Here is a 27,621-nt window from a genome sequence, read left to right on the forward strand (position 1 = left end):
GGCCGGCGCGTCCCGGCCGTGGCGGCGGCGGCGGGAGCGGGACGGGGCCGGTGCGCGCCCCCCGCCCGCGGCCGCGCCATGAAGAGCCTCAAGTCCCGGCTGAAAAAACACGAAGCGGTGATCGGGGGCAGCGCGGTGGGTGCCGGGGCAGGACCCCCGCGGGTTCCTGGGCTGGGGCAGAGCACGGGGGTCTGAGGGGGGAGGGACGGAGCACGGGGGTCTGAGGGGGGAGGGACGGAGCACGGGGGTCTGAGGGGGCAGGGACGGAGCACGGGGGTCTGAGGGGGCAGGGACGGAGCACGGGGGTCCCGGCTCCTGGAGGGGCAGAGAACGGAGGGTCGCGGCTCTTGGGGGCGCAGAGTTCGAGGGTCCCAGCTCCGGGAGGGACAGCACGGAGGATTCCGGGGAACGGGGACTTCGCTGGGAGCCGCGGTAGGGCGGCGGGAGACAGCCCGGGATCCGGCAGCGGTGTTCGGTGTTCGGGGCGCGGGGCCGGGCTGGAGGAGCGGGACCGGGCTGGAGGAGCGGGACCGGGCTGGAGGAGCGGGACCGGGCTGGGGGAGCGGGGCCGGGCTGGAGGAGCGGGGCCGGGCTGGAGGAGCGGGACCGGGCTGGGGGAGCGGGACCGGGCTGGGGGAGCGGGGCCGAGCGGTCCCTGGGTGCTCTCGGAGCAGCCGGCCCAGCGGGTTACCTGTACATGGGTTAGCTGTACTGGAGTTACCTGTACAGGGATTACCTGTACTGGAGTTACCTGTACATGGGTTAGCTGTACTGGAGTTACCTGTACAGGGATTACCTGTACTGGAGTTATCTGTACGCGGGTTACCTGTACAGGGGTTAGTTGTAAAGGGATTACCTGTGTGCGGGTTACCTGTACTGGAGTTACCTGTACAGGGGTTACCTGTACAGGGGTTACCTGTACTGGAGTTACCTGTACGTGGGTTACCTGTACAGGGGTTAGCTGTAAAGGGATTACCTGTGTGCGGGTTACCTGTACAGGGGTTGCCTGTGCGCTGTACATGGGTTACCCATACGGAGGTTACCTGTACTGGAGTTACCTGTGCGCTGTACGCGGGTTAGCTGTACTGGAGTTACCTGTACAGGAGTTACCTGTACACAGGTTACCCATGCTGCAGTTACCTGTACTGCAGTTACCTGTACTGCAGTTACCTGTACAGGAGTTACCTGTACACAGGTTACCCGTGCTGGAGTTACCTGTACAGGAGCTACCTGTACACAGGTTACCTGTACAGGAGTTACCTGTACACAGGTTACCCGTGCTGGAGTTACCTGTACTGCAGTTACCTGTACTGCAGTTACCTGTACTGCAGTTACCTGTACAGGAGTTACCTGTACTGCAGTTACCCGTACTGCAGTTACCCGTACTGCAGTTACCCGTACTGCAGTTACCTGTACAGGAGTTACCTGTGCCTGGCTGCCGCTGCCCGGCTCCGGCACAAATGAGCGCATTTTGTCCCCGGTGTGCAGGGCACGGGCAGGAGCAGGGCCCGCGCTGGGAGTTAACGGAAGGAGGATTTGGGTAGAGAGAGGACAGAAAGCTCTCAGAGGCTGGGGAGTGTGCAGCTGTGATTGCTGATCATCCAGGCTGGAATGCAGAGCTGGGGGAGGCAGAGCCTCTGCAAATGCACCTTTGTGATGGTGGGGTTGTCTGTGCCTTCTTGTCCAGCGTCCGAAATTGAGGCTGGTTTTAGCTGGCTTTAACTGGCTATCTTGGTCTTTATTTATTTTTATTTTTTTTTTACTTCATTCATCCCTGCGGATGGCTTTTGTTGAGAGAGGAGGTTTTTGTAACTGGAGAAAGCCGTGTTTGGAAATCATGGTAAATCATCTTTAATTGTGCCTGTTCAGTAAATGCTTCCCCAGGAATCCATCCTGAGCGTATCCCTGTGTTCCTCTGCTGAGCTCGCTGCTGGCTCCATGGAATAGCGGGAGGTGAATGTGGGACTCTGGCTTTTATCAGTTACCCTTTGGGATACTGGCTGGCTCTGAAATCCTCCTGCGCCTTTGCCTTGGCTCCGAGGCTCTTAGCTGACAACAACAGCTCGTGAGGAGGAGCTGGAGCTGCTCCAAATGGACACGGAACTCCCTGGCAGATGACAGCTCCCATCCCCGTGCCCAGGATCCACGGAGAGCAGCAGTGATTCATGAGGCTGCTATGAGGATTTGTCATCTGTGGGCTGGCACTGCTCTGTGTTCATTAGTTGTCCTGGACTTCAGAGCTGTTTGTTATTCTCTAATTAGCCCAATAATTAAATTTAAACAAAGACTGACAGCACCTGTGTCTGGTTTTGAATAGACATGGAGATTTTTCACTTCCAATAAACCTTCCCTTCAGAGGAGGTCTGAGCAGTTTTAATACCTTTGAGAGCTGAAGTTACTCTAAAATATGTGAAGGGAAATTGCTTTCAGCAAGATCCTGTAAAAACAGGATTTTTTTTTGTCCATAGTAAACTTATTTCCCCTGTTTATTACATAGTTTGCTTGTGTGCTCACTCCAGCATCTCATCAAATAGAGAAACAGTTTAATCTCCTCTGTGGGGGGACAAATCCATCCCTGTGGGTGGGTGTTGGCTGGTGGGATGAAGCTGGGTCTCTGTTCTCCTGCTGGGAAGGAGGGGAAGTGGGTGGGAACCCTGCCAGCGGCAGCTTTAGAGATCCTGCTTGAAAGGAGTGTACAAGAATTGCCTGTTTGAGAAACTTCATCCCTCTCTCCTCTCCCCACCCAGTGCTATTTCCTGGGGGGAGGAGAGAAACCCAATCCAGCCTGCTTTTGGAAGTTTTACTCCAGGTGAAGGTAGCAGTTAAGTACCCTCTGAAGTGGATCTGTTTGGAATAGCTTTATTACTGATTTCTGATCAGTGAAGCCACGAGAAGCAGCAGAAAGTAAAAACTACATTAGTTATTACCAATTCCACGATTATCCACAATGCTGTGCCTGAAAGTGGGATTAGCTGGTTTTGCCAGCGCCAGCTGGCTGATGGTGCTTGGAAAATCATCTGAGCAGGGTGTTCACTGCTCTGCATGGTGAGACAAATGCCTGTCCCTAGCAGGAGGACAGGCTGGAAAGTTGGATGTGGGGCACGAAGGTCAGGAGTGCCTCATTTGCCAGCATTTACAAGAAAGATCTTAATTCATGTACTCAGTCCCACTCAGCTCCCACTGGCCGTGCTTCTGAGATTCCGGCATACAGCCTGACACGATAAATGTGTGTTTGGGACCTGGGTTGTGATAAGGAAATGTGTTTTCCCAGCAGAGTTAGGAATTGTGTCTGCAGCAGTGAGATACTGGTTGTTCTCTCTTGAGAAGCTGATTGGGGAAAGGTTGGTTTGTTCTACAAAGTTCTCTCTGGGTCAGACCTTAGCAAATGGGCTTTCAGTGGTGAGCTCTGACTGGCACTTGCTTCTTGTTCTAACTCTGGGGAAGCTGCTGGGGAGGGGCTCTGCTCAGTCTCAGGTGTGTTATCCCCTCAGGTGGGGTTTTAGCCTTGCTGTCCCTTGTGATCAGCCCTGGAATTTAGGGAAGGGGCACCTGGAGTTACTGGGAAATGTGGAATTCCTGGTGGTGCTCTGAGCAGAGCTGGAGCTGCACCCCGGGGTGTGGGATCCCACCAGCACTGCCTGGGGCTCACCTGCCCTGGTGGGAATGGACAAATACAAAACCATGTGAAAACTCCTACCAATCCTTTCTCCTCTGGGAAAAGTGGTGCTGGCATTTGTTTAATTAAGAGAGACCAAACCTGCCGTGTAATTAGCAGAAACCATTGTGTAAGGAACAAAGGGACACCTGAGCACTTGCCCTGGTATGATGAGCTGTGATTATTAAATGAATATCTGAACAAGCTCTGGAGTTAGTGACAGGTGAGTTTGTTCAAGGTTGTGTCAACGCTTCTTTCCCTGTGGAAAGCTCTGTTAAATGGATGAGTCTTCCTCTGGGAGAGGAGTGGAGCTTGGTGGGGTGACCCAGTTCACCATGAAACATCTTCTTCTGCCCTGTCAGCAGCAGAGAGAGCAGGTACCACCTCCTCTCCTGGGCTGAGCCACTGTGTTAGGGGAATGGAGTGTGCTGCTTGCTTTGCTAATTCATCCACAGCACCTTCCTGTTGGGGTTAAAATAATAATAAATGTTACCTGTGCTCTGTAGCCCCAGTGTGCTGTCAAATGTGCATTAGTAACTGAAGGGGTGAAGTGAAAAATAGGTGTTTGATAAGGTAATTTTAACCCTTTAAAGATTCAAGGTCATCTACAGAAGAAGAAGCTGGTGCTGCTGGGGGCACACGAGAGTTTGTGCACGAGCAAGGCTTTTGTGGCATCGTGTCCTGACTCTGCCCTGTGCAAGGACACAGATCAGTTTGGCAGCCAGGCTGATCCCAGTGCCCTGACCCATCAGCAGAGTTTTTCCAGTGCTGCTGCTGCTGTTGGAGCAGTTCTGTCCCATCCCTCCTCCCTGGGGCAGCCTGAGGTGACTTTGCTGTGGCATCCTCAGGCGCTGCAGCCAGGCACTCACAGCACTGTAATATTCCAATGCCATTCCTGGCCTGGCTGGGGTTGTTCCTTGGAGCATGTTTGGTTCCAGGAAGCTTTATTCAGGCTCGTGCTAATGTGTTTGTTCTTGGAAAAATCTCTTTGTGATTCATTTGCATTTAGTTAACTGGAATTAGAGCTTGTTTGTGTGATGTTTGGGGTGAAGCTGAAGAAACACCACGGGCAATTTGTGGTGCAGCCTGTTTACAGGTGCATTGTAATTTTCAGGCTCCGTAGAAAGGAGTATTAATGCTTTATCACTTGGGAATGTAGCAATTAAACATATTTAAAAGAGTGGAGGTCCAGTACAGGTTTGGGAGTTCAGTATCCTGAGCTGATTTGCAGACATAATTACACCGATAAGCTCGGTGCATTTGGAGTTTGTATGACCTTTTGTGTAGAAGCAACTTATGGAGTCCTTTGTCAGTATTTAAATATTAATATTAGCAAGCACATGTTGAACATCTGAGGCTGATGCTGTTTTCATCAGCCACTGGTGACTGCCCAGGGTGGGATTTGTTGCTCCCTTCCCCGTGTGCTGGATGCAATGGTCACGTCGGCTTTCATCAGCCCTGGTATTTCCTGATGCTTTAATAAATGGAGCTGCACAAATCAATGGGGCCTTGCCTGAGAGCTCAGAAATTGCAGCTAATGCTGTGCCTGGAGTCACGGGAAGGTGGGAGCTGGACTCTGCTCCTGTTTATAGGGGAAACATTTCTCCAGGGCAGCTGTGGGGTGAAGGCAGGCTGCAGCAGGAGCTGGGCTCGCAGGGCTCCCGTTTCTCAGCCGGGTGTGAAGTTCTCTGTGTGAGCCAGTCTGGTCCCAGCCGCTGTGAAATGTCCTGAGCAGGGTTGGAAATGCTGTTTGTGCCCCTCAGATGGCTGGGACTGGTGTCCCTGTGCCTCAGGGCTGCTGTATCAAAAACTGCTGGCCAGGAGACATGAGAAGGTTGTTTCAAAACAAAACTGGGGCTGTTTTTAATTCTTTGAGCAGGCTTTGCCTCCTGCAGGGGTTGTAGGCAGAATCCTTTGGCACTTCCAGTACAGCCTCTGAGCTCTTGTGGCTGGTGCTGATGGATTTTCCTCTGGCACAGCCTGGAAAAGAGAAACTGGCACTGCTGTGAGGAACCTGTTGATTTTTGAGAGAATTTTTTAAACCTGTAACAGAGCCAGAAGTCGATTTGAATTGTTTCTTGATTCTTAATAAATTGATCTTGATGGGATGTGCTGACTTGGGAGGAAGAAGCCTTCAGAATAGGGCAAAATCAGGAATGTTTAAGGAGATTTGGTGGCTTGCTTTAAGCTGTTGGTTAGGACAGTGTTACCTGTGTTAATGCAGTTAGATTTAAACAGCAGGCACAGCACAGCTGCTCAGGGGAGGCTTTGACAGGCAAACCAGGCCTAAGGGAAATGCTGCTTTTGATCCCAGTTTGGACTAAGCCTTGCCCACTTTGCGGCATTCAATGGCTCTTTTATTCTGCAGGATTTTTGGTGAATGAGGTGGAAACACAGAGTGCTGCCTGTGGGAAGGTGCTGGGTGAAAAAGGAACCCTGTGTTCAGGCTGTGTCTGCTTTTCCCTTGCACAGACTCAACCCCACATCTCACTGCTGCTTCTGACACTGCAGAGCATTTACACGTGGAGACAGACGTGTCCTGGGAAGTGAGATACACTTGTAAAACATAAATCACCATTTCCACTCCCCCCAGTGGGGTTTAACCCAGTGTGTGCAGTATTTTTTTGGGCAGGTAAGCCAAATTCTTCAGGAGAGGTGGGTTTAGTGAAGTGCCCCTGCGCTGCAGAGGAAGCTGCGCTTGGGGAACATTTTAAAAAAACAGTTTTCTAATCTAGATTACTCTTCCATTCTGTCTGTGCTGTTTTGAAATAAATCAAAGTACTTCAGAAGCATTTGTCACTTTGTGCCATTGGAGGTGCAGGGTGTGTCTGTCCTCACGTTGCTTTGATGACAGATGTACTCTGACCTGTGGAGAAAGAGCAGGCACTCCAAGTGTGGGGCCCGGTGGATGTGGGAGCCTGCCCCTGGCTCTGAAAGAGATGTTTTGGATGGGATGTTGGGAGGAAATTCCTCCCTGGCAGGGTGGGCAGCCCTGGCACAGTGCCCAGAGCAGCTGGGGCTGCCCCTGGATCCCTGGCAGTGCCCAAGGCCAGGCTGGACACTGGGGCTGGGACACCCTGGGACAGGGAAAGGTGTCTCTGCCATGGCTGGGGGGGATTTAAATCCCTTCCAGCCTCTCCTGGGGCTGTGTGAAGGGCCCTTGGGAGTGTGTGAGCTGTGCTGTGTGGGTGCTGGCAGTGTCACCACAGCTCTCTGCTCTCCTGTGTGCTTATGTCACCCGCTAATGGCATTACAGGGGCTGTGTCCCTGCTGGGCCGTGCTGGGGATGGGATCAGCCTGGCCTCGTGGTGACAGGAGCTGGGCTCACTTTCACAGCTTTATCCCAGCGCTCTGTCAAGGGCTTAGGAGCTGCTTTGATTTACAGCTGGTCTTTCTGAGCTGGGTTAGGTGACCTTAGAGCTCATCCTGTCCCCCCCAAGCCATGGCAGGGACACCTCCCACTGTCCCAGGCTGCTCCAAGCCCATCCAGCCTGGATCCTGGGATCCAGGGGCAGCTCCAGCTGCTCTGGGCACCCTGTGCCAAGGCCTGCCCACCCTCAGAGGGAAGAATTCCCTCCAAACCAACCTAAAGCTCCTCTCTTTGTGTGGGAGGCCATTGTCCCTTGTCCTGTCACTCCATTCTCCCAAGCTGTAGTTTCTCAGCAGAGGGTGTGGAGGATGCTCAGAGCTTACCTGGACTTGAGTAAGCGGGGAGAGGAATTCTTTCAGCCAGGAAGTTTGTCCCTCACTGGGAGCCAGGAGGGCACAGTGGGTTTGTGTTGTGTCCCTGATCAGGCTGCTGGGAACGTGTCTGCATCCTGCTGCAGGATGGAAGGATTCCTGGCAGGCTGAGCTTAGGAGAACAGGTGCTCTGTGTTAACACAGAATGGGCAAGATCAGCCCTGGGCAGGCACCTGTGGTGTGGAGGGTGATGTAGCAGCTCCAGAGATCTGCGCTGCTGGGGTCTGATGATGTTTCTGGTCTTAATTTTGGGAAAAAAATCTGAATTAAGTTATACACTTCATTTACTTTGAAGAGCATTTTTAAGCTGGTGCCTTTGAGCTCTCTGGGTTCAGCTGCCTTGGAGAAGGTTTCATCCCTGGGGTTTGTAGCTGGGCTGTGTTTCCTGAGGCTGCTTGGTGCTGATGGAGCCATGGAAGCTGCTCTGTGCCAGGCTTCAGCCATCCTAAATCTTGTGGTCAGGGCTGTCTCAGGAGGATGTGCAGCACAAAGGGGCTGCAGGGTGAGTGCAGCTCAATGTTTGCAGGCAGGTGGAGACAAGGAAAACCTTTGGGATGAATACTCTGGAGCAGACTGTTCACCTGGGAGCCACAGCCTTACCTACGTTTCTCACCAAACTGATTTTGGTGAAGTGGGGCTTTTCTGTGGCTGCCTCTTGGGAGGTGTATTTGTTCCACCCCCTCCAAAAACAGCCATTCTTAGCTTGAGGAGACAGACTCGGCTGTGGTCGGAAGACAGCACAGTCACTGCACTTTTTTGGAGTGGCTTTGTCACATGGATCCTAATTGCAGAGAGGTCTTGGAACATTCCTTGGGCCATGTTTGTGCTGTGGGGCAAAGGCTGGTGCTCTCACAGGGGATGGGAGATAGTTCAGAACTTACTGGGAAAGAGAGAATCTGCCCAAATCTGAGTGATTGATTTGAAAGTTCTCTGCTGAGGAGATCCATTTATTAGGTTATTCACAGCCTCTGCTGTGTGTGTCCTCCAGGGTGTGTGTAAGTGCTTTTCCTGGCCCCGGACCAGGTTTCTCTCCTGCAGACAAAACAGTGCATTGCTTGTCTTGTTGACCTACTCCTCTAAATACGGCACTTGGGAGATCTCCATTTAAATTTAAAACTTGTGAAAGGGGATTCTCCATCTCCCTCCTGTTAATCATTGTGCTGTCTATTTCATGTTTTCACAGCCTCTGTGACTCCTCTCGTTTCACATGTTGGGAGACAGACTGGCAGCAGCAGTAAGCTGAAACCAGGTTTTATTCAGAAAGGGTTTCAACGCTGTAAAAGGAGAATTTTTTTAAAGCAGAGGCATGTGTGTTTTCTAATTTAAAATGGGTTACATTTCTGTCAAAATAGGATCACGCGTTCCATCTGCTCCGCAGTCGTAACCGTCTGAGCCCGAGTCTGGTTACGGCTCCGTGGCGCGGTGGAACGGGGAAAAAATTCCTGCCGGGAGTATTTCAGTCCTGGTGTGTTATTTATTAGTGCCGAGCGTGACCTTGCTCGGTGTGGGTGCCCCGTGGATGTGAGCAGCATGTTGGTTATTTTGAAGGAGGGTTTGGTGTCTGCGGAGCGTTCCTGTCCCCTGAGTTCACACACCGCCAGCCTGACTCAGGGCATGGGAATGTATTAATAGCTATTGCTTTCTATCCTGCCTGTCCAGTAGTGCCTTATCAGAAAATAGATGGGGCTGATGACGCTGGCTACGTATTGTTTACAAGATGCTCGGCTGCCTTTGGCTGTTTCCCGAATTACCGCTCTGGCTCCGGGCAGCGCGGCCGCGCTCGCCGCTCCTCCGGCCAGCGACGCTTCCCGGAGTTATGAAGGCTGAAGATGATGCTGAAGATGGGGAAATCACCCTCGGGGAGCCCAGCTAAGTGAAGGATGGAGCAGGAGGAGCCGAGCAGCCGTTCCTCGCTGTGAGCTGATGTGCCGGGGGCTGGTGGCTCCTGGCAGCCCGAGTTCAGCATGATTTGTTGGTTCTCTTGTGCAGCCAAAAACGCCGTAGGTACCGCAGGTCTGGCTGAGCTTTCGTGTCCTGGCAGTAATTTACAGCTGCAAAATGTGAACGCTTGGCTTGTGTAAATGTGGTGTAGTGCTTCTGTTTAATTAATGAGTGTTGTATCTCCTTAGCAGCTCCTCCTGCGAGGGGTTTTCCTCAAGTGTGAAATGCATTTATTAAGTGTATAATTATTTAATCATGGAATGGTTTGGGTTGGAAGGGATTTAAAGCCCACCCAGTGTCACCCCTGCCATGGCAGGGCCACCTCCCACTGTCCCAGGGTGTCCAAATCCCAATGTCCAGCCTGGCTTGGGACACTCCAAGGATCCAGGGGCAGCCCCAGCTGCTCTGGGCACCTGTGCCAGGGCTGCCCACCCTGCCAGCCAGGAATTCCTTACCCATATCCCATCCAACCTCTGGCAGTGGGAAACCATCCCCTGTGTCCTGTCCCTCCATCCCCTTTTAAACTTAGCACACCATGAGCTGTGGATACAAGTTACTGAAGTGTCATAAGCAAAGGGAAAAAATATGAAGGTGATGGATTTGTTTGGGTTTGGTTGATTGTTTTTTTTGAAGTAATGCTTATGTTAATCAGAACTCTTATGAAATGGGGGTGAGGACTGGCTGGGGGGATTGGGAGGATTTTCTGTACATTTGGGTGAGTTCTGTACATTTGGGTGAGTTCTGTACATTTGGGTGAGTTCTGTACATCTGGGTGAGTTGTGCTGGCAGGTATGGGCTGCAGAGGTACATCCCAGCAATCCTGCCCCAGTGTGATCACCCAAGGTGAAATCCCTGTCCTGTAGGGATGGGAAGGTGCCAGGAGGATTTAGGGAGCGCAGAGCTTGGTGTAGGTGCAGTCTCTCGGGTATTTACATGGGAAGCTGAGCCTTGCATGAGGAGGTGGCTTTGCAGGGCAGCCTGTCCAAGCTGGGGAGGGACATGGCACAGGCCATGTCACCAGTGCAGTGACCTCTGGGGCCAGGCTGCCTTGGCTCTCAGGCTAATGGATGTGTTAATTGACTGATGAGTCAGTGCTGCACCTCAGCCGGGCAGCACTGCTGCTCATGTCATTAGTGCTCTATTTTTAATACTCCTGTCACTTCTAGCAGGGTTGGGCTGGGTTAGCTGCTGCTAAGCCTTCATGATTACTGTAATCTTGTTTATTGTGGGAAAGCAGAGGAAAGATAATCACCTGGAGTTGTTAGGGCTGCAAGGGCCCTCTGGAGATCCTCCAGGCCAGCCCCCTGCACAGGCAGGGTCACCTGGAGCGGGTGACACAGGAACGTGGCCAGGTGGGCTTGGGATGTCTCCAGAGATGGAGATTCCAGCCCTCCCTGGGTGGCTGCTCAGGGCTCTGCCCCCTCCGTGGAAAGAAGTTCTTCCTCACATTGAGGTGGAAATTCTTGTATTTTAGTTTCTGGCCATTGCTTCTTGTCCCAGGTACCACTGAACAGTGTGGAGTCATCCTGTGACACCCCTTGGAGATGTTTGTATGGATTGATGGGACCCCCTCTGGTTCCTCTGACCATGAGTGCAGCTCCCTTTTACAAACCACTGCAGATGCAGGTGGTGGCAGTGGATTTTTGGGGCTGTTCTTTTTGTGTACCCTCTTTTACTTAAACAAACCCTGGGCTGGGGTTACCTGCTTTAATGTTCTTTGTTCTGAGGAATTTCTGACCCACAGTGGAATGTAACTTCATGCACCCTCAGGCTGCTTGTGTCCCACCAGCAAATTCTCTTGCTGTGCAGAGTTAGATTTGAATGCTGTCCTCCTATTTTCAGCATAATATTGCTTTGATGAATATCAGGTCATCAGTGTCCAGCTTGGATGTGAGGCTTCTGTCACAGACCACTCTCCTGAAAAGCCCTGATCCATTCAAGGGATGGTTTGGCAGGGAAGAGAACAAACTCTGTGTTTGGGGTGGGAGGCTTGGCCTGGGGCCTGAAATTCAAAGTTTAAATTAAACAAGAGAGGGCTGGGGGATGAGGACTGTCTGGGGCTGAATGGCTGCTGGTCTGTTCATAACTGCCTGGGGCTTTCTCTGCCCTCCACAGTGCTTTGGGAATTGCAGGCAATTCAAAACTATCAACTTGGAGTTTCTTTCCTCTGCAGCTCAGTAGATGTTCTTCGCTTGAATATCACCCTTGGCTAATTTATGACCCACTGAACAGCCTGGCACAGCCAGGAAAAGCCACGTCCTGCAGCGTATTTTTAGTGCATCCATTTGTTGTGGGAACACGAAAACTGAGCAGGGACAAACTGAAACAGAACGAGGAAAACCAAAGCTTGATCCTAAAGGTCTCCTTTAGAACCAAAGTGGCTTAAGCAGGCTGTCCCAGAGCTCTGCAGATTGAACACCAGAGCAATGTCACGGGGATGTAGCACAGATAACTCCAAACACCCTGCTGGGAACAGCGCTCTGGAAACCGAGGTGGCTTTTGTGCTGTCCCGTTTGCCTCGTGGCTCAGCTTGAGCTCACTCTGTGACTGTGTCTCGCAGCTGAACCCCGACTGGAGCAAGTACGATGACAGGTTAATGAAGGCAGCTGAGAGGGGCGATGTGGAGAAGGTTTCATCCATCCTGGCCAAGAAAGGGGTCAGTCCCACCAAGCTGGATGTGGAAGGGAGATCCGCGTAAGTGACGTCCAGAGCTCCGGGAATGGTGGTGGGAAGCTGCTGAAAGTTGTATTTCTGCTGCTCTAGAAGCCTTTTTGAGTACAGAAATCTCATCTAAATCTAGCTTCACTGAGCTGGAATCCAGCTGGCTGGAACAGGAAAGTCTCAATCAATCTTCACTTGCAAGTGAAGATGAGTGTTTAAAGACCTGTTCTTGCCAGGTTTGGATATTAAAGAGAAACTGAAACCACACTGGTATTTCACCTGGTTCACTGATCCAGGCAAATAATGGTTGTTTCTCAAGAAAGTTGCTTTGTTCCTTGAAGTAATATTTGCAGAACCCTGAAGTTTGGATGCTGTCCAGAGCTGGCCCCCCTAACGCTTCCCTTGCACATCTGCTGGCTTTCCTGGTCAATATTGCCATTTCTGTGTACAAACCAGCTGTGCCCAAGCAAGGTCTTGCCCCTTTTTTGTTGTAGGTTCCATGTTGTAGCATCGAAGGGAAACCTGGATTGCCTGAACACCATCCTGGTGCACGGAGTTGATATCACAGCCACGGATGCTGCAGGTGGGTTTCCTCACCAGGGGAATCCGAAAATGCTCTCAGCTGGGTTTCATTCTGCAGTGAAGTTAAGCTGAACCACAGGACAGCTCTTCCTTCTTTCTGTAGCTGGCAAAAAAGGAATTATTGGTGTGACTTGTTGCTGGTCTTGAGGAGACTGGCTGTGTCTTGTCAGGGAATTCATGAATGCAGCAGAACTTGAGGAACGTGGGTTTGTGCTGCTATAATTGTGTTTATAACATGCTCCAGACTCACTGGTGGGATCAGCGTTTCTGGGTGAGAACAACAGGATAAGAACAGTTTTAAATGAAGTGGAGGTGAGGATTCCAGTGGAATGTTGTGGGAGGTGTTTGTGTGCCCAGCTGAGCCTCAGGAGCTCAGAGTTCATCTGTACCTTCCACATTTCCTTGTGTGATAGCAGAGCTTGTGGGAGGCCATGTGGAAGAGACAGTTAAAAACAGGTGCTAATTTCCAGCTTCTTACCTGAAATGACCAGAATTTAATAGGTTTAAAATGAAGCTGAAAACAAGAAAGTTCACAGAGATAACTTGGCCTCTTCCTCTTATGGGAAGAGTTGATTTATTAAATCCTTGTGTGGAGTCAGATGCAGCATCTTGAGATGGATTTCCCAAAAGAGCTCTGATCCCTGACTGGAGATTCACTGGAACAGGAAAAGGCTGTAGCAGAGTGAGGTGTGGACAGGAGATGTCAGAGCACACAGGAACTGTTGCATCTCAAATGTTGGGAATATTAATCAGGAATTCACTCATCCCTAACCCTGAGCTGCTGTTCTGTTTTTAGGCAGAAACGCCCTGCATTTGGCTGCAAAGTATGGCCACGCTTTGTGCTTGCAGAAGCTCTTGCAGGTACTGAAAATACAGCTTGTCTCTTACAGCTCTTGAATTGAGGGGGAAAGGGTGGCTTTAAGTACACTGATTCAAAATTGGGATATGTGATTCCTTTCTTAACCAATCAGACTCTTATTTTAAAAATAAGATTCATGGGGAAAAGACCTTCTCATGTTAAATACCAGGTTGGGACTGAAAGAGGGCTAAAATAAAGAAAATAAACTTTTTTTTAAAAAAAATCTTTTCATAGATTATCAAATCAAGTTGTAGTTTATGGTTGTTGAAGAAAATGGGGCTGAGTGTCTTGTAAAGATTGCAGTTCCCTGTCTGAATGCAGTTTACAAACAGTAACACTGGCTGCTTCAAAAGCTGGGTGTTTATAGCCACAAACTGTCACTAATGAAACAATGTTGGGGGGTTGTCTTATGTTTGTGTGATGTTTATTTTTTCTTCATTTATTCCTGGTCAGTGCATGCTCATTTGATTTTATTTTTTTGTTGTTGTTGTTATTTTTAATGGGTCCTTTTAAACTTTTACTTGTCTCCATGCAGAGCTAAAGGCTCATAATCTGAAAAGTCTAATGAATTGTGCAATTCCTGTGCACAGCCTTAAATTTGTTTTACACTGTGTATGTTTAGAGCCCTAAAGTGCACAGACCCAGAGCTCTTTCTTTCATGTCTGTCACTATATTTGTAACTCCAACCTTGCTTATTTTTTACTGAAATAATATTTTATTGCTTTAATTTGCACCTCAAAGCAGCTGATGTTGTAAATGCAGTCTGGATTCTGACTGATAACTGGGGTTATTTATTTTAACAGTACAATTGTCCAACAGAGAATGTGGATCTCCAGGGAAGAACTGCTCTTCATGATGCAGGTGAAGGGCTTTGCTTTGCTGGCAACTGTATGGAAATGAAGATTTAATTGATGGATTCACTTCCAGATGGGCTGGATTCTTCTCTTTTAATTTTGGTGACTGTAGGAGGAGAGAGTGTTTTATATTGTCATGACATTTGTCCTTGATAGTGAATATGAGAGTCTTACGGAGCTTGGAGGTTTGAGATGAAATTGAGTAAAATCTTCAAGTACCACAAGCAGAGCTTTAGGGTAGTGCTGAGAGTGGGTTAGGACCCTTTTCTCTGGGTTTTCTGCATCCTCCTGCTGCTGCAGAGCATGTGGCACAGGGGTGTTTGATCTCACGGGGGTGTTTGATTTCTTTCGGGTGCTTTGGATGGGGTGAGAGCTGAGCCTTTCAGCCTTGCCGGGCTTTAACTCGGCTCTGGGGATTTTGGTGAAGCAGATACACCCAGGGATGTGCCTGGAGCCTCCCTGGGCTGCTCTCACAGCTTGACCTCCCCTCCCTGCCCTGTGTCCCCCGCTCCCTGCTCTGTCCCCAGCCATGTCCGACTGCTCCGCCAGCATCCAGCTGCTCTGCGACCACGGCGCTGCCGTCAACTCCAAGGACGGGGTAAGGAGCCCTCCCCTTCCTCTGCACAGACCTGCTGGGCTCCCCTGCCCTGTCCCCTGCCCTCACCCTGTCCCCTGTGTCCCCCAGGACGGGAGGACACCGCTGGTGCTGGCCACCCAGATGTGTCGCCCCGCGGTCTGCCAGCTGCTCATCGACAGGGGGGCCGATGTCAACGCCAGGGACAAGCAGAGCAGGTGAGGCCTGCAGGGCATTGCTGGAATTCCTCATTGCTGGAATTCCTGCTGGAAAGCTGCCCCTTGGCACGGGAAATGTGCTGAGTCTGGGGGAAGAGAGCCTGGGATTTTGTTCAGAGGTGGATCTGCCAATTCCACACCGCAGATAAACCTGGCCTTTTTTCCTTGCTCCTGCTCCCATCCAGGATATTCCCAGGCTTGGTCTTGCCAGCAGGGAACCTACACTTGGTTGTTCAGAGGGATTTTCTGTCCAGAGCAGCCTTTGTGCACAGTGGGCAAAGGTGGTGCTCCGGCAGCGAGTCCTGAGTCCATTGGAGCCCCCAAGGGACCTTGAGCTGTTTATTCCTGGGGGCAGTGCAGGGGGGTTCTGCTTGCAGCTGCTGCTTTTGCCAGTTATTTCTTGGAGAATTCCTCCATGGCACGAGGCTGGTGTGGGACAGAGCCTGGAAGCGTTTGGGGAAGCACTGCCAGGGCTCTCCAAACCCAGTCTAAACTCCTCGCCTGGTGCTGCTGTGTCTGCTGAGATTTGTGTGTGCTGGAAGAGCCCAAAGTCATGGCAGTTCCCAAACACCGGGTGACTTCCAAAGGCAGCAGGTCTGTGCTGGTTTTGTGGGAATACTGCTGTTCTGGTGGGTTTGTTTCCTTTTTCACAAATATTTAAACGTTGCCTGAGTGACTTTTGGAGGCGGTTTCCTCTGAGGACAGAGGGGAAGGTGCCTTGGCTGAGGTTTCTGTGATCAGACACGGAGGTGGCGGGGCTGGCTCTGTGAGTGGGCTCTGTGGGATCCCTGGAGCTGGCAGTGCCATCTGTGTCCCATTCCAGGACTGCCCTGATGCTGGGCTGTGAGTATGGCTGCAAGGATGCCGTGGAGGTGCTGCTCAGGAACGGTGCTGACGTTGGCTTGACCGACGGCCTCGGGCACGACTGCGCTTACTATGCCAGGATTGGGGACAATATCGACATTTTGGCTTTAATAAAAGCTGCCCTTGAGGACTCCAGCAGAGGTAGGAGGAACCTGCAGCACTTTCCTTTGGCTGGGATTGTGTCCCTGCTCCTGTGACTCCAGGAGTTGTTTTGGAGGGCGGACCTTTGACCACAAAGGTCATAATCTGCCAGTTTGGGAGGGGAAAGACAGTTTTTGGGGTTGTGTGGTTTTAGCAAAGCTTTTAAGGAGGTTGCTGGCTCTGATGCCTCGAGGGCTTAACAGTATTGATCATGAGAGTTATTTACCCTAATTTATAGAAACAGCCTTTATTTTATAGAAAGAAATAGCCTTTATTTTATAGAAAACCCTGTGGATGTTTCCACGTTTGATTAATTGGGGGGTGTGGCGAGCTGTTTTTTGCAATGCCCTCCTCCCAGGGTGGGAAGGGGATAGAATTAGCTGAATGTGTGGCATTGTTGCACGAATCTGAATGAAATGCCTTATGTAACTTGCTATTTTTGTGGTGCCTTTTTAGGAAGAGACAGCGTGAAGAGAGGGCAGGCTGAGCAGAAGGTACTGGCTGAGGCCGTTTGTCAGCGGGGTGTTGAGAGGGGGATCCTCCCTGGGGGCAGTCAGGGTGAATTCCCCCGTCCCACTGGGAATTTGGGAGGCTGGCATGGCTGTAAAGGAATGTTCTCCTGCTGCACTGACAGGTCACCAGCGCATCCCAGAAGTGGGGCCGGGGCTATGGAGCGCAGGAGGAGCTCAGAATGTTCCAGAAGGAGCCCAGCGCTCAGGTGGGTGGGGAGGAGCCCTGTGCATTCCCACAGGGGTGAGGACAGGCTGGGCTGCTGGAGTCAGCACAGTGATCCCATCAGAAAAGGTCCTGTATTGCTGTTTGCTTCAAGCCTAATTGCCTGATGTGGAGTGTGGCACTTGTGCAGATGAGCTGTAAACTTTTTCAGGAAAAAACTGCACTTTCCTGGGTAATAAATAGTTGGAAATGTCCCTGTCTTAACCTTTCCTCGCCCTTAACCTTCTGCCTCTGCAGTAAAATCAGTCCAAATGAGGAAGATTTATTTTTTTTTAACATTCTCAAGAGATGTATGTTCGTGTCTTACTAAAAATAATCTGAATCATAATTATTCTACTAACCAGCATTAATTTTCCCATCTCATTCCCATGTCACTGCAGCTTTCAAGAGGCTAGGCAGGGCTTGGAGTCCTCAGTAAATCTGCTGGTTCAGAGTCTTTACCTTTCCCAATGTGTGTGTAGTGTGGGAAGGTCTTTATTTGTTTGGGGTTTTTTTTAATTTCATATTTTACTTTTAAGGAGCTGGAGTTGGAAAACCAAGATTTGAAAGATCGAATGAGAGAAGTGCAGGAGGAGCAGAGGATGCTGCTGGACAGGATCAGTGGGCTGCAGCTGCAGCTGACTGAGGTAAAGCTGGGACACCCAGCTGGGAGCACATGGAAGCAGGGTGGGAATGGAATCACTGCTTTCCTGGGAATTACTGCCACGTGTGTCACTCCAGGCTGATGCAGTGTCCTTCCCTGACACCCAGACACGTCAGCACCTGTGGCTCTGCCTCCCAGTGCAGCTCTGGAGTTTGGAGGCTGAGCTTCATCTCTCCTCTGGATGTAGGTGCTGCGTGGCATGGCTTTGTCATCAGCTGCTTCTCCAGCTGTTACTGGAAGTGGCAGCATGGGGAAAAAATAAATCTTCAATTGGCAAGGAAACAAAGCCAAAGGTTTTCAACAGAAGTTTCTCACCCAAATTTGAAACGTTGATAAAAAAAAAATAATCCTTCTTTTTGGAGGTCTAAGTGTGACCAGTAGAAGGAAGCCAAAAGAGGATTTTTTGTTGGGTTTTTGCTTTGTGGAGGCTGTTTCTTTGCTGTATTTTTGTAGAGGTACATTTATGCAGCTTCTCCTAAATGTAGCCCATGGATAGAAATAATATTTCTTAGTGCAGCCACTGGCTTGTCTGAACTCCTGTTTTAAGCACTGCCTTTATAAAACAAACTTCTTAATAATCACTTCCCAAAATCAGCAAACTTCTAAGAGCTGTGCTCTGCTGCCTGGGTGCTGTCTGAGCTAGAAAACAGGAGAGATTGCAGTTTCCAGAGACATTACCCTGTCAGACATCCTTCATCCTGGCAAGAGAAATGGAAAATAGAGCGATGAAGCTGGCTGGAAATTGGAAGGGAGCAGTAGAAAGTGGGGTGGATGTGTCAGCTGATGAACTGTGTGTGAGCCCCTTGAACATCACTGACAAATGACTTGGGGGGGGGATTTTTTTGTGTATTTTTTTGCAGGAGCAAATGTTTGCAGATGATCTTGAGAATGAGGTAGGATGTGTCACCTGCAGGTGTGACAGGACTGGGGAGCAGGGGAAGCAACTCTCTCTTATATTTCCTCTGCAGTTTTAAATACGTTACTTAAAAGCTACCTAAAAATGCCAAATGAGGTATCTGCTGCTCTGGATCAGTTTGTGCAGCTCCACAGCACTTCTGGTACTACAAATAATTATCATTCCCATGGCTCCTTTGGAGCACACTTAGGATATTCAGCACACTGACAGCATTAGGCATCTCTCGAGTGACTTCCAGTAATGCCAGACTAACAAATCTGCATTAATTAAACATAGCAGGTGATGCTGGTGGATATTCTTCACTGGTTCTTCAGGACTCCTCCTGTAGAGGAGCAGTCCTGAAGAATGATTCCAGAAACAAAAAATTAGGGATTCTTTCGGTGCTGATCTTGGTTGAAGTTCTGTCTAAACTCTTTAAGAAGTTACTTGAGTTCTTACAAACCTATCCATTCTTGCGGCTTTGGCTATGTGGCACTCCTTCTCTTTCAGAAAGATGAGTTGAAGAAAATCCTGACTACCAAGGAAAAGCAGCAGGAAGAAAGTTTAAGGACTATTGAAGCTCTCAAAGCTAAACTCAAGTATTATGAAGTATGTTGAGTGGTTTGAAATGGGGTCTAGCAATTGAGATTTACAGTAGGAAATACTTCAGCATTTTAAATTGCTGAAGCTGTTGAATGGCTCTCATTGCAAAAGCTTGCCCTGCCCCTTCACCCCTAGTTTAACACAGAGCAGAAATCTGAGATAAGTTTCCAGTTTTTCTTTACTTTTGTTCCTTGCTCTTTGATTTTAGGGTGAGTCTGCAGGGTCTGGAGGTAACTTTGGAAACAGTAAGTACAGTTAATTGTTGAAGCTTGCTGTGCATGATGGAGTGTTAGAGTACAGGGATAAAGGGGTTTGGTCATCTCCTCCTTCTGCTGCTCTGAAATGCAGCCAGGCCCTGTGTGAGCAGAGCTGTGTTTGTAGGGGCTGCAGGGCACCACTGACCAATCTCCCAGGGCTGCCTGCCCTTGGGAAATGTGTCTGGGGCTCTGCTGTGTCCTCTGGTGAGCTGAGGAGCGAGCTGAGCAGGATCCCTGCTCCTGCCATCCTTCCTGGCTGAGGGGCAGCAGCTCTCAGAGCTTTGACTCCCAGCACAGCACCCGAGCTGCCACCCCTGTGAGGAGCTGGAGCCTCCTGCACCCTGCCCAGCTGCAGACCTGCCCTGCCCTGTGCCACACAAGGGCTCTTGACAGCTTCAATGACATTTGGAGAGCCTGGCAGGAGGAGTCCTGGATGTGCAGTGCTGGGGATGCTTTCCCTGCTGTGCTTAGTGCAGACACGAGCTGGGCAAGCTGCCAGCTCTGACCCTCCTGCAGGACCAGAACCCAGCCTGGCAGAACACTTCTCTCCTCCTCAGGAGGACTTTGGCCAGGCTCCCTGTGGGGATTAATTGAGTAGAAGTTGTTTTAATAACAAGTACTTACACACCAGCCTTCAGCCTAGTGTGACCCCAGTGACCAGAGTAAAGCTGGGCAGGAAAATCAGTGTTCTTGTGATTGTGTTACTGTTTTTAACCAGAGCCTAAATGCTGTTTGCTTTGAAAATCCAGGGAAAGAAGATTTATTGCTTAAACAAGGCCAAGCATTTGCAGTGGAATCCCAGGTAATAAATATTTTACCACTGGAAGGAACTGTGAGACAGTCGTGCTGGGAGAGCTAAACGTGCTTGTAAATGTGTGTTTAGCATTGCTTCTGAACGCACAGTTTTGAGGAATTCTGGCTTTTCCATGTTTGTTTTTAACTGTGGGTGCCCTCTAGAGTCCTGTCTGTGACAGGGCTGTGAATGCTGGGAACTGCAGGCTCTGTCAGAGCCCTCCTAAACGTGTTTTACAGAGTCACTCTGTGAACTGGGCATTCATCTCCATCATATTTTTCTAATTTAAATTCAGCTAATATACAGATGATTTCATTTTCCTGCCTGCTATATAATAATTCTGATAGCTATCAACCTTTTAAAGCAACAATTTGGGTATAAACGAGGTCCAGCAGACCCTTGGGGGTGGAATGAGGTGGTCTTTAAGGTCCCTTTCAACCCAAACCCTTCTGGAATTCCAAATGACTGCATTCCTCAGTCCTTCTCAGCAGGAAGGCTCTGTTATGGCATTCTCTGCTCTGATTCCTTATAAAATTATTTTCACACACTTGAGGGATGGGGGAAATACCTTAATAAATTAAATTTGTTCTAGCAGATGAGTGATTAAATATGAATGCAGAACAGGTGAAGTGGAATTGATGCATTATACCTGCCCCTCTAGGTTTTGATGTGATCTTGGGCAGGAATTGTTCCCTGGGAGGGTGGGGAGGGGCTGGGATGGAATTCCCAGAGCAGCTGGGGCTGCCCTGGATCCCTGGGATGTCCAAGGCCAGGCTGGACAGGGCTTGGGGTAGCCTGGGACAGTGGAAGGGGTGGCACAGGGTGGGCTTTAAGGTCCCTTCCAACCCAAACCATCCCATGATTGGGAAGCAGTAATGTAGAGCTGTAGTCAGTATTTTTGCTGTTAGAAGCTGTTCTCTAATAGGGGCAAGGATAACTTAGTGTAAAAAAAAAAAAGAAATCTCTTGTACAAGTTATTCTCAGATCAACTGGATTTTAGAGAGGTCCCAGATTAAATAATGGCAGTTCCCTTATTAAATAATGAGTAATAAACACGTGTATGTGACCTGTCAGAGTTGTGAATTTTTGTTTTTTGTGCCAATTTCCCTTCAGTCCAGGTCTATGCTGAGGCCCCTGGAGCTCTCCCTGCCCACCCAGTCACCCAGCTCAGAGAAGGAAACTTTGAAGAAGGAACTGGAGAGCCTGAGGAGCTGCTTTGGTGCAGCCAAGGAGGAGATCAGCAGGCTGCAGAGGGAGCTGGCCCTGAAGGGCTCCGAGTGCCAAGCCCTGGCCTCGGAGTGCCAGAGGAGCAAGGCGGAGGCAGACGGGCAGATCAGACAGCTGGAGGATGCTCTGAAGGACGTGCAGAAGAGGATGTTTGACTCTGAGGGCAAAGTGAAGCAGATGCAGAGCCACTTCCTCGCTCTCAAGGACCACCTGAGCAACGAGGTGGCCTCGGGGAGCACCAAGGCCACCGAGGAGCTCAAGGAGCAGCTCCGGGAGATGAAAACCAAGTACGAGGGAGCCTCTGCTGAGGTGGGGAAACTGAGGAACCAGATCAAGCAGAATGAATTGCTGGTGGCAGAGTTCCAGAGGGACGAGGGGAGGCTGGTGGAGGAAAACAAAAGGTTGCAGAAGGAGCTTGTCAGGTTGGAGACGGAGCGAGATAAAAGGGGCAGGAATGTCGAGGAGTTGGAAGGGCAGCTGAGAGAGACAGCAGCCAAACTGGCCCAGTCTGTGAGCGCAGAGAAGTTTGAGAACATGAAGAGTTTGCTGTCAAACGAGGTGAATGAGAAAGCGAGGAGATTAGCAGAGGTGGAGGGGGAGCGGGAGAAGCTGCAGGCAGAGGTTGTGCTGTTACAGAGGGAGTCTGAGAGCCAGAGAGCTCAGCTGGCACAGCGTGTGAAGCCAGAGGAGCACGAGCAGATGAGGAGTGGGTTTGAGCAGAGGAAAGAGGAGCTGGGGAAGGCAATTTCTGAGCTATCTCAGAAGAATGAGACTCTGCAGAAGGAACTTGAAAGATTGCAGGCTGATAACAAGGTGCTGAAGCAGCAAGTCCAGATGCTAAAAACTGAAATTAAAAGCCAGAACGTGCCTTTAAAAATTCATGAGGAGTTGAAGAAAACAAACGATCTGGCTGTGGGTGACCTGACAAAAAAGCTTTTTGAAATAACAAAGAAGTACAATGAAAGCAAAGCAGAAGCTGAAAAGCTGCTGGCAGAGAAGAAGGACTTAAGTGAGAACATCAGCCACTTGCAAGCTGCCTACCTGTCTCCAGAGCAGCACAAGAAAGAGGTGGAAGCTTTAAAATCGAATGGGATTGCCCTTGAAAAGCAGCTTGCTGAGCTCCAGGAGAAATACGAGGAGGAGCAAGCGAAAGTGGGCAGACTGGTGAGTGAGAACACAGGCTTGAGGGACACCCTGAGGGATCAGTACGTGCTGGCCACCACGCACGAGGAGGTCAAAACTGCCCTGAACAGCACCCTGGAAAAGACCAACGGGGAGCTGTCAGATCTGAAGGGCAAAATTGGAGAGATAAAGCAAGAGTTCCTGAGGGTAAATGAAGAAAATGGAGCTTTAAAAGATCAGGTGAAACTCTTACAGAAGCAATTAAAGACGGAGTATATAAGTTTAAAGGATCACGAAACCACGGTAAATACTTTAAATAAAAGCGTGCAAGAGCTGCAGGAGAACAATGCTGCCGTTAGGGCTGAGCACGAGAGGGGGCAGGATGAAATCTCACAGCTGCACGCAGAAATCGAAGCCCAGAAGAAGGAACTGGACACAATTCAAGAGTGCATCAAGTCAAAATATGCCCCGGTGGCCTCCTTTGAGGAGAGGGAGCAGAGCTTGGAGGCCACAGTGAAGGAATTAAGGGCAGAGCTGCAGGAGCAGGAGCAGAGGCGCAGGGAGAGCGAGGAGGAGGCGCAGAGGTGCAGGGAGGAGAAGGAGAAGCTGCAGAGCGGGGTTGTGTCCATCCAGAGGGACCTGCAGCAGAGCCACGTGCTGGCCGAGAGGTCCCGCCAGCTGGAGCGGCTGTGTGCCCGTGGCATGGAGGAGCTCAACCTGCAGCTGAGGGCTCTGCTGGGCAAGTACTCGGGGCAGGAGGGCCAGGAGGGGCAGCAGGACGGGGCCCTGGCGCAGCAGCCCCCGGCACAGCAGGTGGAGGCGCTGAGGGAGGCTCTGGCTCGCACGGTGCAGGAGCTGCAGGAGGCCCTGAGCAGGAAGGAGGAGCGATACGGCCGGGAGACGCTCCTGGTGCGGGAGCTGCAGCGGGAGCTGGCCGAGCTGAAGGAGGGCTCGGTGCCTCTGGGGGAACACACCCAGCTGAAGGAAGGGCTGCAGGGGGAGATGGCGGCCCTCAAGTCCAGCCTGAAGGAGAAGGAGGCGGAAAGCCAAGCCAAGAGCGAGGAGGTGCTGGGGCTGCAGGAGGAGCTGCGGCTGAGCCAGCGGGCCTTGGCCGAGCTGCAGGGCCAGCAGGAGGTGGCTGTGGCAGAGTACAGCTCCATGAAGAGCACCCTGGAGGCCCAGGTCAGCAGCATGGCTGGCCACCTGGCCAGCATGAGCCACAAGTACGAGCAGGCCTGCGAGGAGGCTCTGCAGGCCAGGAGGAGCGAGCTGTCCCTCAAGGACGAGAAGGAGCTGCTCCAGCTGCGCAGCTGCAGCATCGAGCAGGAGATCAAGGACCAGAAGGAAAGGTGTGACAAATCGCTGACAACCATTATTGACCTGCAGAAGAGGATCCAGGAGTCTGCAAAGCAGGTGGAAGCCAAGGACAACAAGGTGAGATCTGGGTCTCAGGCTCCTGATGCTCTCGGTGTTTGGGGACTGGGCTGCAGCTCCTGATGTGTTCCAGCAGCACTTTGTGCTGAGCACGAGGTACCCAGGGCTGCCCCAACGCAGCTGAAGTCCTGATTTTACATTATGCAAAGTTTTTCCTGTCCCTTACATGTTCTGGACATTGTGTGGTGTTTAAATTCTGTTAAAGCTTCAGACTTCTGGGCACATCCTCCACCCACTGGAGCTGTGTTTGGTGTCTCTGACTTGCCTCCTAAAGGTTCACTGTTCCTTCTGGAAGTTAGGCCTGGAATATCCTTAGATCCCCCTTTTTTCCAGTGCCTTTTGTCACTGCTGACCTGCAGGGTCTGTACCTGGCACACCCCAGGGAGCACAGGGGGAACCAGCGCATCAGGAAAGCAAAGCCCTCCCTCAGCAAGCTGGGACAGAGACCCTTCAGTGCTTTCTGGGCTCCCTCAGACTCAAAGGATTGCTAAAGAACACTTTGCACTGAGACATCCTTAAATGGTGTTTTCTGTGGGGTTTTTTTAAAGATAACAGAGCTGCTGAACGACGTGGAGCGGTTGAAGCAGGCTCTCAACGGCTTGTCCCAGCTGACATACACCACTGGGATCCCCTCCAAGAGGCACAACCAGCAGGTGGAACTGCTCCAGAGCCAAGTGAAAACACTCCAGCAGCAGCTGGCTGTAAGTGCTCACACAAGGTGTTGTCTGACGTGCAGTAGCATTGCTTAATTCCCTGTATAAACAGGGAAATCTGGATGTGCCCGCTGGAGCAGGGGCTGCAGCCTCACACTTCACAGGTGCAATAGCCATGATTTTCTTGGGGTTTTTTTCCCCCTGAGTTGTTGCTTCTCTGTAATTTTTTTCTGCTCTCCTCTTCAGTTTGAGTTGCAACACTTGGCAGCTTTTCCAGATGAAAAGGATGTGAGCAAAGCAGGAGAATTTGTGCTTGTGGGATACTGTGCTATGATCCTGCCAAGACCATTTCTGAATGCAGCTTTGGCCATTTCTTATGACCATGTGTTCTTTCTCACCTCAGAAGGCTGAGGTGGTAATTTCTTTATGGCTTTGAGTTGTGTTCCTCTGCCTGCAAGCCCTGTGTGAGGTGTTTGTCATGAGGCAGTGACAGAGCAGGGGACACGTCCTGGGTGCTGGGACCTGGCCTCAGTGTAAAGCTCATTATTAAATGTGGCTGAGCAAAGTGAGTTCTCCTCCTGCTCAGGTTCACAAATACATCTGTCAGAGTATTTGCAGGGTTGATTCTTACAAGGCAAAGTGTTGTAAAATTGGGGTGGTTTTAACCAAGTATCTGCTGCTGCTGATGAAACAAGTGTGCAAGGTCAGGAGCTGGGCTCTGATGGTCCTTTCCAGCTCAGGGCATTCTGTGGTTCTGTGATCTCAGCTCCTGGCTGGCTCTGGCAGCCTCCCAGCGAAAGAGCAGCGACTTTTCTTCCTTGATTAGCAGAGGGGATAAAACTTCCACCTGGAAATTCAGCTTTGGCTGGTCTGGCAGTGCCCAAGAGCAGGTGGCCAGGGCTGGCAGGGGCAGAGGCTGGAGGGTGGGGAGCTCACCTGGTGTCCCTGTTGTCTCTCCTAGGACGCCAAGCGGCAGCACCAGGAGGTGGTGTCGGTGTACAGGACACACCTGCTCAGCGCTGTCCAGGTGATGCTGAGTGAGGAACCTGCTGGGGCTGGGGCTGGGGGTGGTGCTCAGGGTGGTGCTCAGGGTGGTGCTCAGTGTTTGTGACCAGTGTTTGCTCCTCCAGGGTCACATGGATGAAGATGTCCAGGCTGCCCTGCTGCAGATCATCCGGATGAGGCAGGGCCTGGTTTGCTGAGGGCTGCTGCGCCTGTGGGATGAGAACCTTCAGGGCTTTATGTGGATATTAAATGAGTGATGCTGAGAAAGCTGCAGTTACAGCCTCCCAGTACGAAACAACTCTCAAAGCTGAAGCATTTTCTTCTGATAAAACACTAAACCAGGGCTACGGTGTTTCAGGCCTGACACTGTTTTCATGAGATGGATGAAAGGTAGAGAACATCTTGTAAAACTGTCAAAATGATGACATGGAGGTTAAATTAATTTAATGTCTGATTGACCACTTATTACAGCAGGACCTGTACCCAGAAGCTCCAGTTGATCCTTGAACTTGAACTCTCATGGGATGGTTAAAAATAAACTGTGCAGAGGAGTGTGGCTGAGTGTTGTAGCTGTGGATGTCCCTTAATCATTAAGAGCAAGTGGCTCATTTGTCACACTGGCTGAGCAGGATGTGCTGTGACACACACAGGAAGGTGTTTCAGTGTCTCTTGTAACTTGGCTGGCCAAGTTACAGCCTTTATTTAATATATAAGCTTAAGATTTAGTGCCTTTACTTCTACAAGACTTAAAAAAAAATCAGGTTTTCCATCCAAAAACGAACAGTCCCTCCCCCCAGGTTGTTCCTGAGTGCTTCAATCCTGACTGCTGCAGGCTGGAGGAGTGGGGCTGGAGTGGGGAGCAGCACTGGGACCCCAGTGCTGTGCTGCTGCTGCACAATTCCATTCCTCATCAGGGTGGGACTCACTGAGGCAGTTCAGGTATTGCATTTTCAAACACCAGCTCCTGGAATTCTGAGCTGTAAATGATGTGCTTTAATCTTACTTATGGGGGAAGATGTCGGTAGCGAGGATTAATGAAAGGAGAATTTTTAATTGCTGGAATCTCCCCATGAAGCAAGGCTTCATTTTTAACTGAAGGATGGTTTCCATAAGGAAGTTTCATAAAAAAAAAACCATGAAATTTGTTACTGTTCAAGGGAAGTCTTTGAGAAATGAGCCTGTTAACGAATGGGGCTGTTTAAATTGAGCACCAGGGAGTGCTGACCTCACACTACTTTTTAAAAGCCTTTGCTGATAACCACCAAGGGGGAATGTGGCATCCTGATGCAGAAAAGCCAAACTTCCTCTCTGTGCTCCTGAAAAATGAGGGCTGGAGTCAGAGTTCCCTGCTCTGTGTTGTTTGGGCTCCCCCAGCTGCCCCTCCAGGCCCTGGGCTCCTTTTCTTACAGCAGGGTTGTGTTTATCTCTTTTTTTTTTTGTCCCTTTTTGGGCAGAGTCTTGTAGGGTTGAAGAGGCCACGTGGAAGCTCCAGACAGTGATGGATGTGCAGGGCAGTTTTTATATAGAAATACCCTTAATATATTTACTAAATACGTGTCTGTAGCAAAACAGATCTGCTGCTGCTTCCCTTTAGTTTCTTAGAGGACTATTACAGAAAACATCTCAGAGTAAAGAGTTACTTTTTAGCCAAATTCTTTTCTGATTGCATTACTTGAAACTTATTGGAGAGGATTTGTTTTGTTGTACTAACTGGCCTATTTTGATATTGTGTTTCCTTACCCAGGGAGTTCTAGGTATGTTTTTCTAAATCTCTCCCGTATTACAACAGCAATAAAAAGGTTTCTTCTTTTTTTTGTGTTGTGGTGGTCAGTTCTTTTTAAGGTACAGAAATATCAGTGGAGTTTTGAGCTTTAATAGGTGTGGATTGTGTAAATCCTGGGAGAATGGGGGGGAGGTGTCTCCAGGCTCCTGGAATGAAAAGTCAAAGCTGTCCCCTCCCTGGGGAAGGTTCCACATCCACGGGCAGGAGTGAGAGGAGGAAAGGGGAGGTCACCAGAATGTCAAATGCCACCAGAGAGGCTCGGTGTCCCCCGGAGCAGCAGCGCCACATTACCGAGGTAATGGAGCCTGGAGCCGGCCTTGGCACGAGGCTCTGCTGTGGAACAGCTCCCTGGAAAGGGAATTCTGCCTTTTTGTCTTGAGG

The 27,621-nt window shown here is 50.3% G+C and overlaps 1 protein-coding gene across 6 annotated transcripts; it reads left to right on the forward strand.

The window, feature by feature from the left end:
• UACA (uveal autoantigen with coiled-coil domains and ankyrin repeats) lies at positions 1 to 27,269 on the forward strand. Of its 6 annotated transcripts, none has more exons than XM_086849824.1 (19): positions 15 to 135; positions 11,898 to 12,031; positions 12,493 to 12,581; positions 13,377 to 13,441; positions 14,243 to 14,300; positions 14,821 to 14,891; positions 14,979 to 15,085; positions 15,909 to 16,090; positions 16,547 to 16,584; positions 16,725 to 16,808; positions 17,344 to 17,451; positions 18,329 to 18,361; positions 18,874 to 18,972; positions 19,175 to 19,211; positions 19,973 to 20,025; positions 21,130 to 23,799; positions 24,348 to 24,500; positions 25,414 to 25,479; positions 25,583 to 27,269. In XM_086849824.1, exons 1-19 carry the CDS (start codon positions 79 to 81, stop codon positions 25,652 to 25,654), a joined length of 4,176 nt encoding a protein of 1,391 aa, XP_086705950.1. In that variant the 5' UTR covers positions 15 to 78; the 3' UTR covers positions 25,655 to 27,269. The 6 variants fall into 6 exon arrangements, with proteins under 6 accessions (XP_086705952.1, XP_086705950.1, XP_086705954.1 ...); XM_086849825.1 differs by lacking the exon at positions 15 to 135 and adding an exon at positions 9,160 to 9,396; XM_086849826.1 differs by lacking the exon at positions 18,329 to 18,361 and having other exon boundaries at positions 1 to 135.
• Positions 27,270 to 27,621: the final 352 nt, after the last annotated feature.

The sequence above is a fragment of the Cyanistes caeruleus genome, chromosome 13 (assembly GCF_971803275.1).
Source record: "Cyanistes caeruleus chromosome 13, bCyaCae1.hap1.1, whole genome shotgun sequence".
In the NCBI taxonomy this organism is placed as follows: Eukaryota; Metazoa; Chordata; class Aves; order Passeriformes; family Paridae; genus Cyanistes; species Cyanistes caeruleus.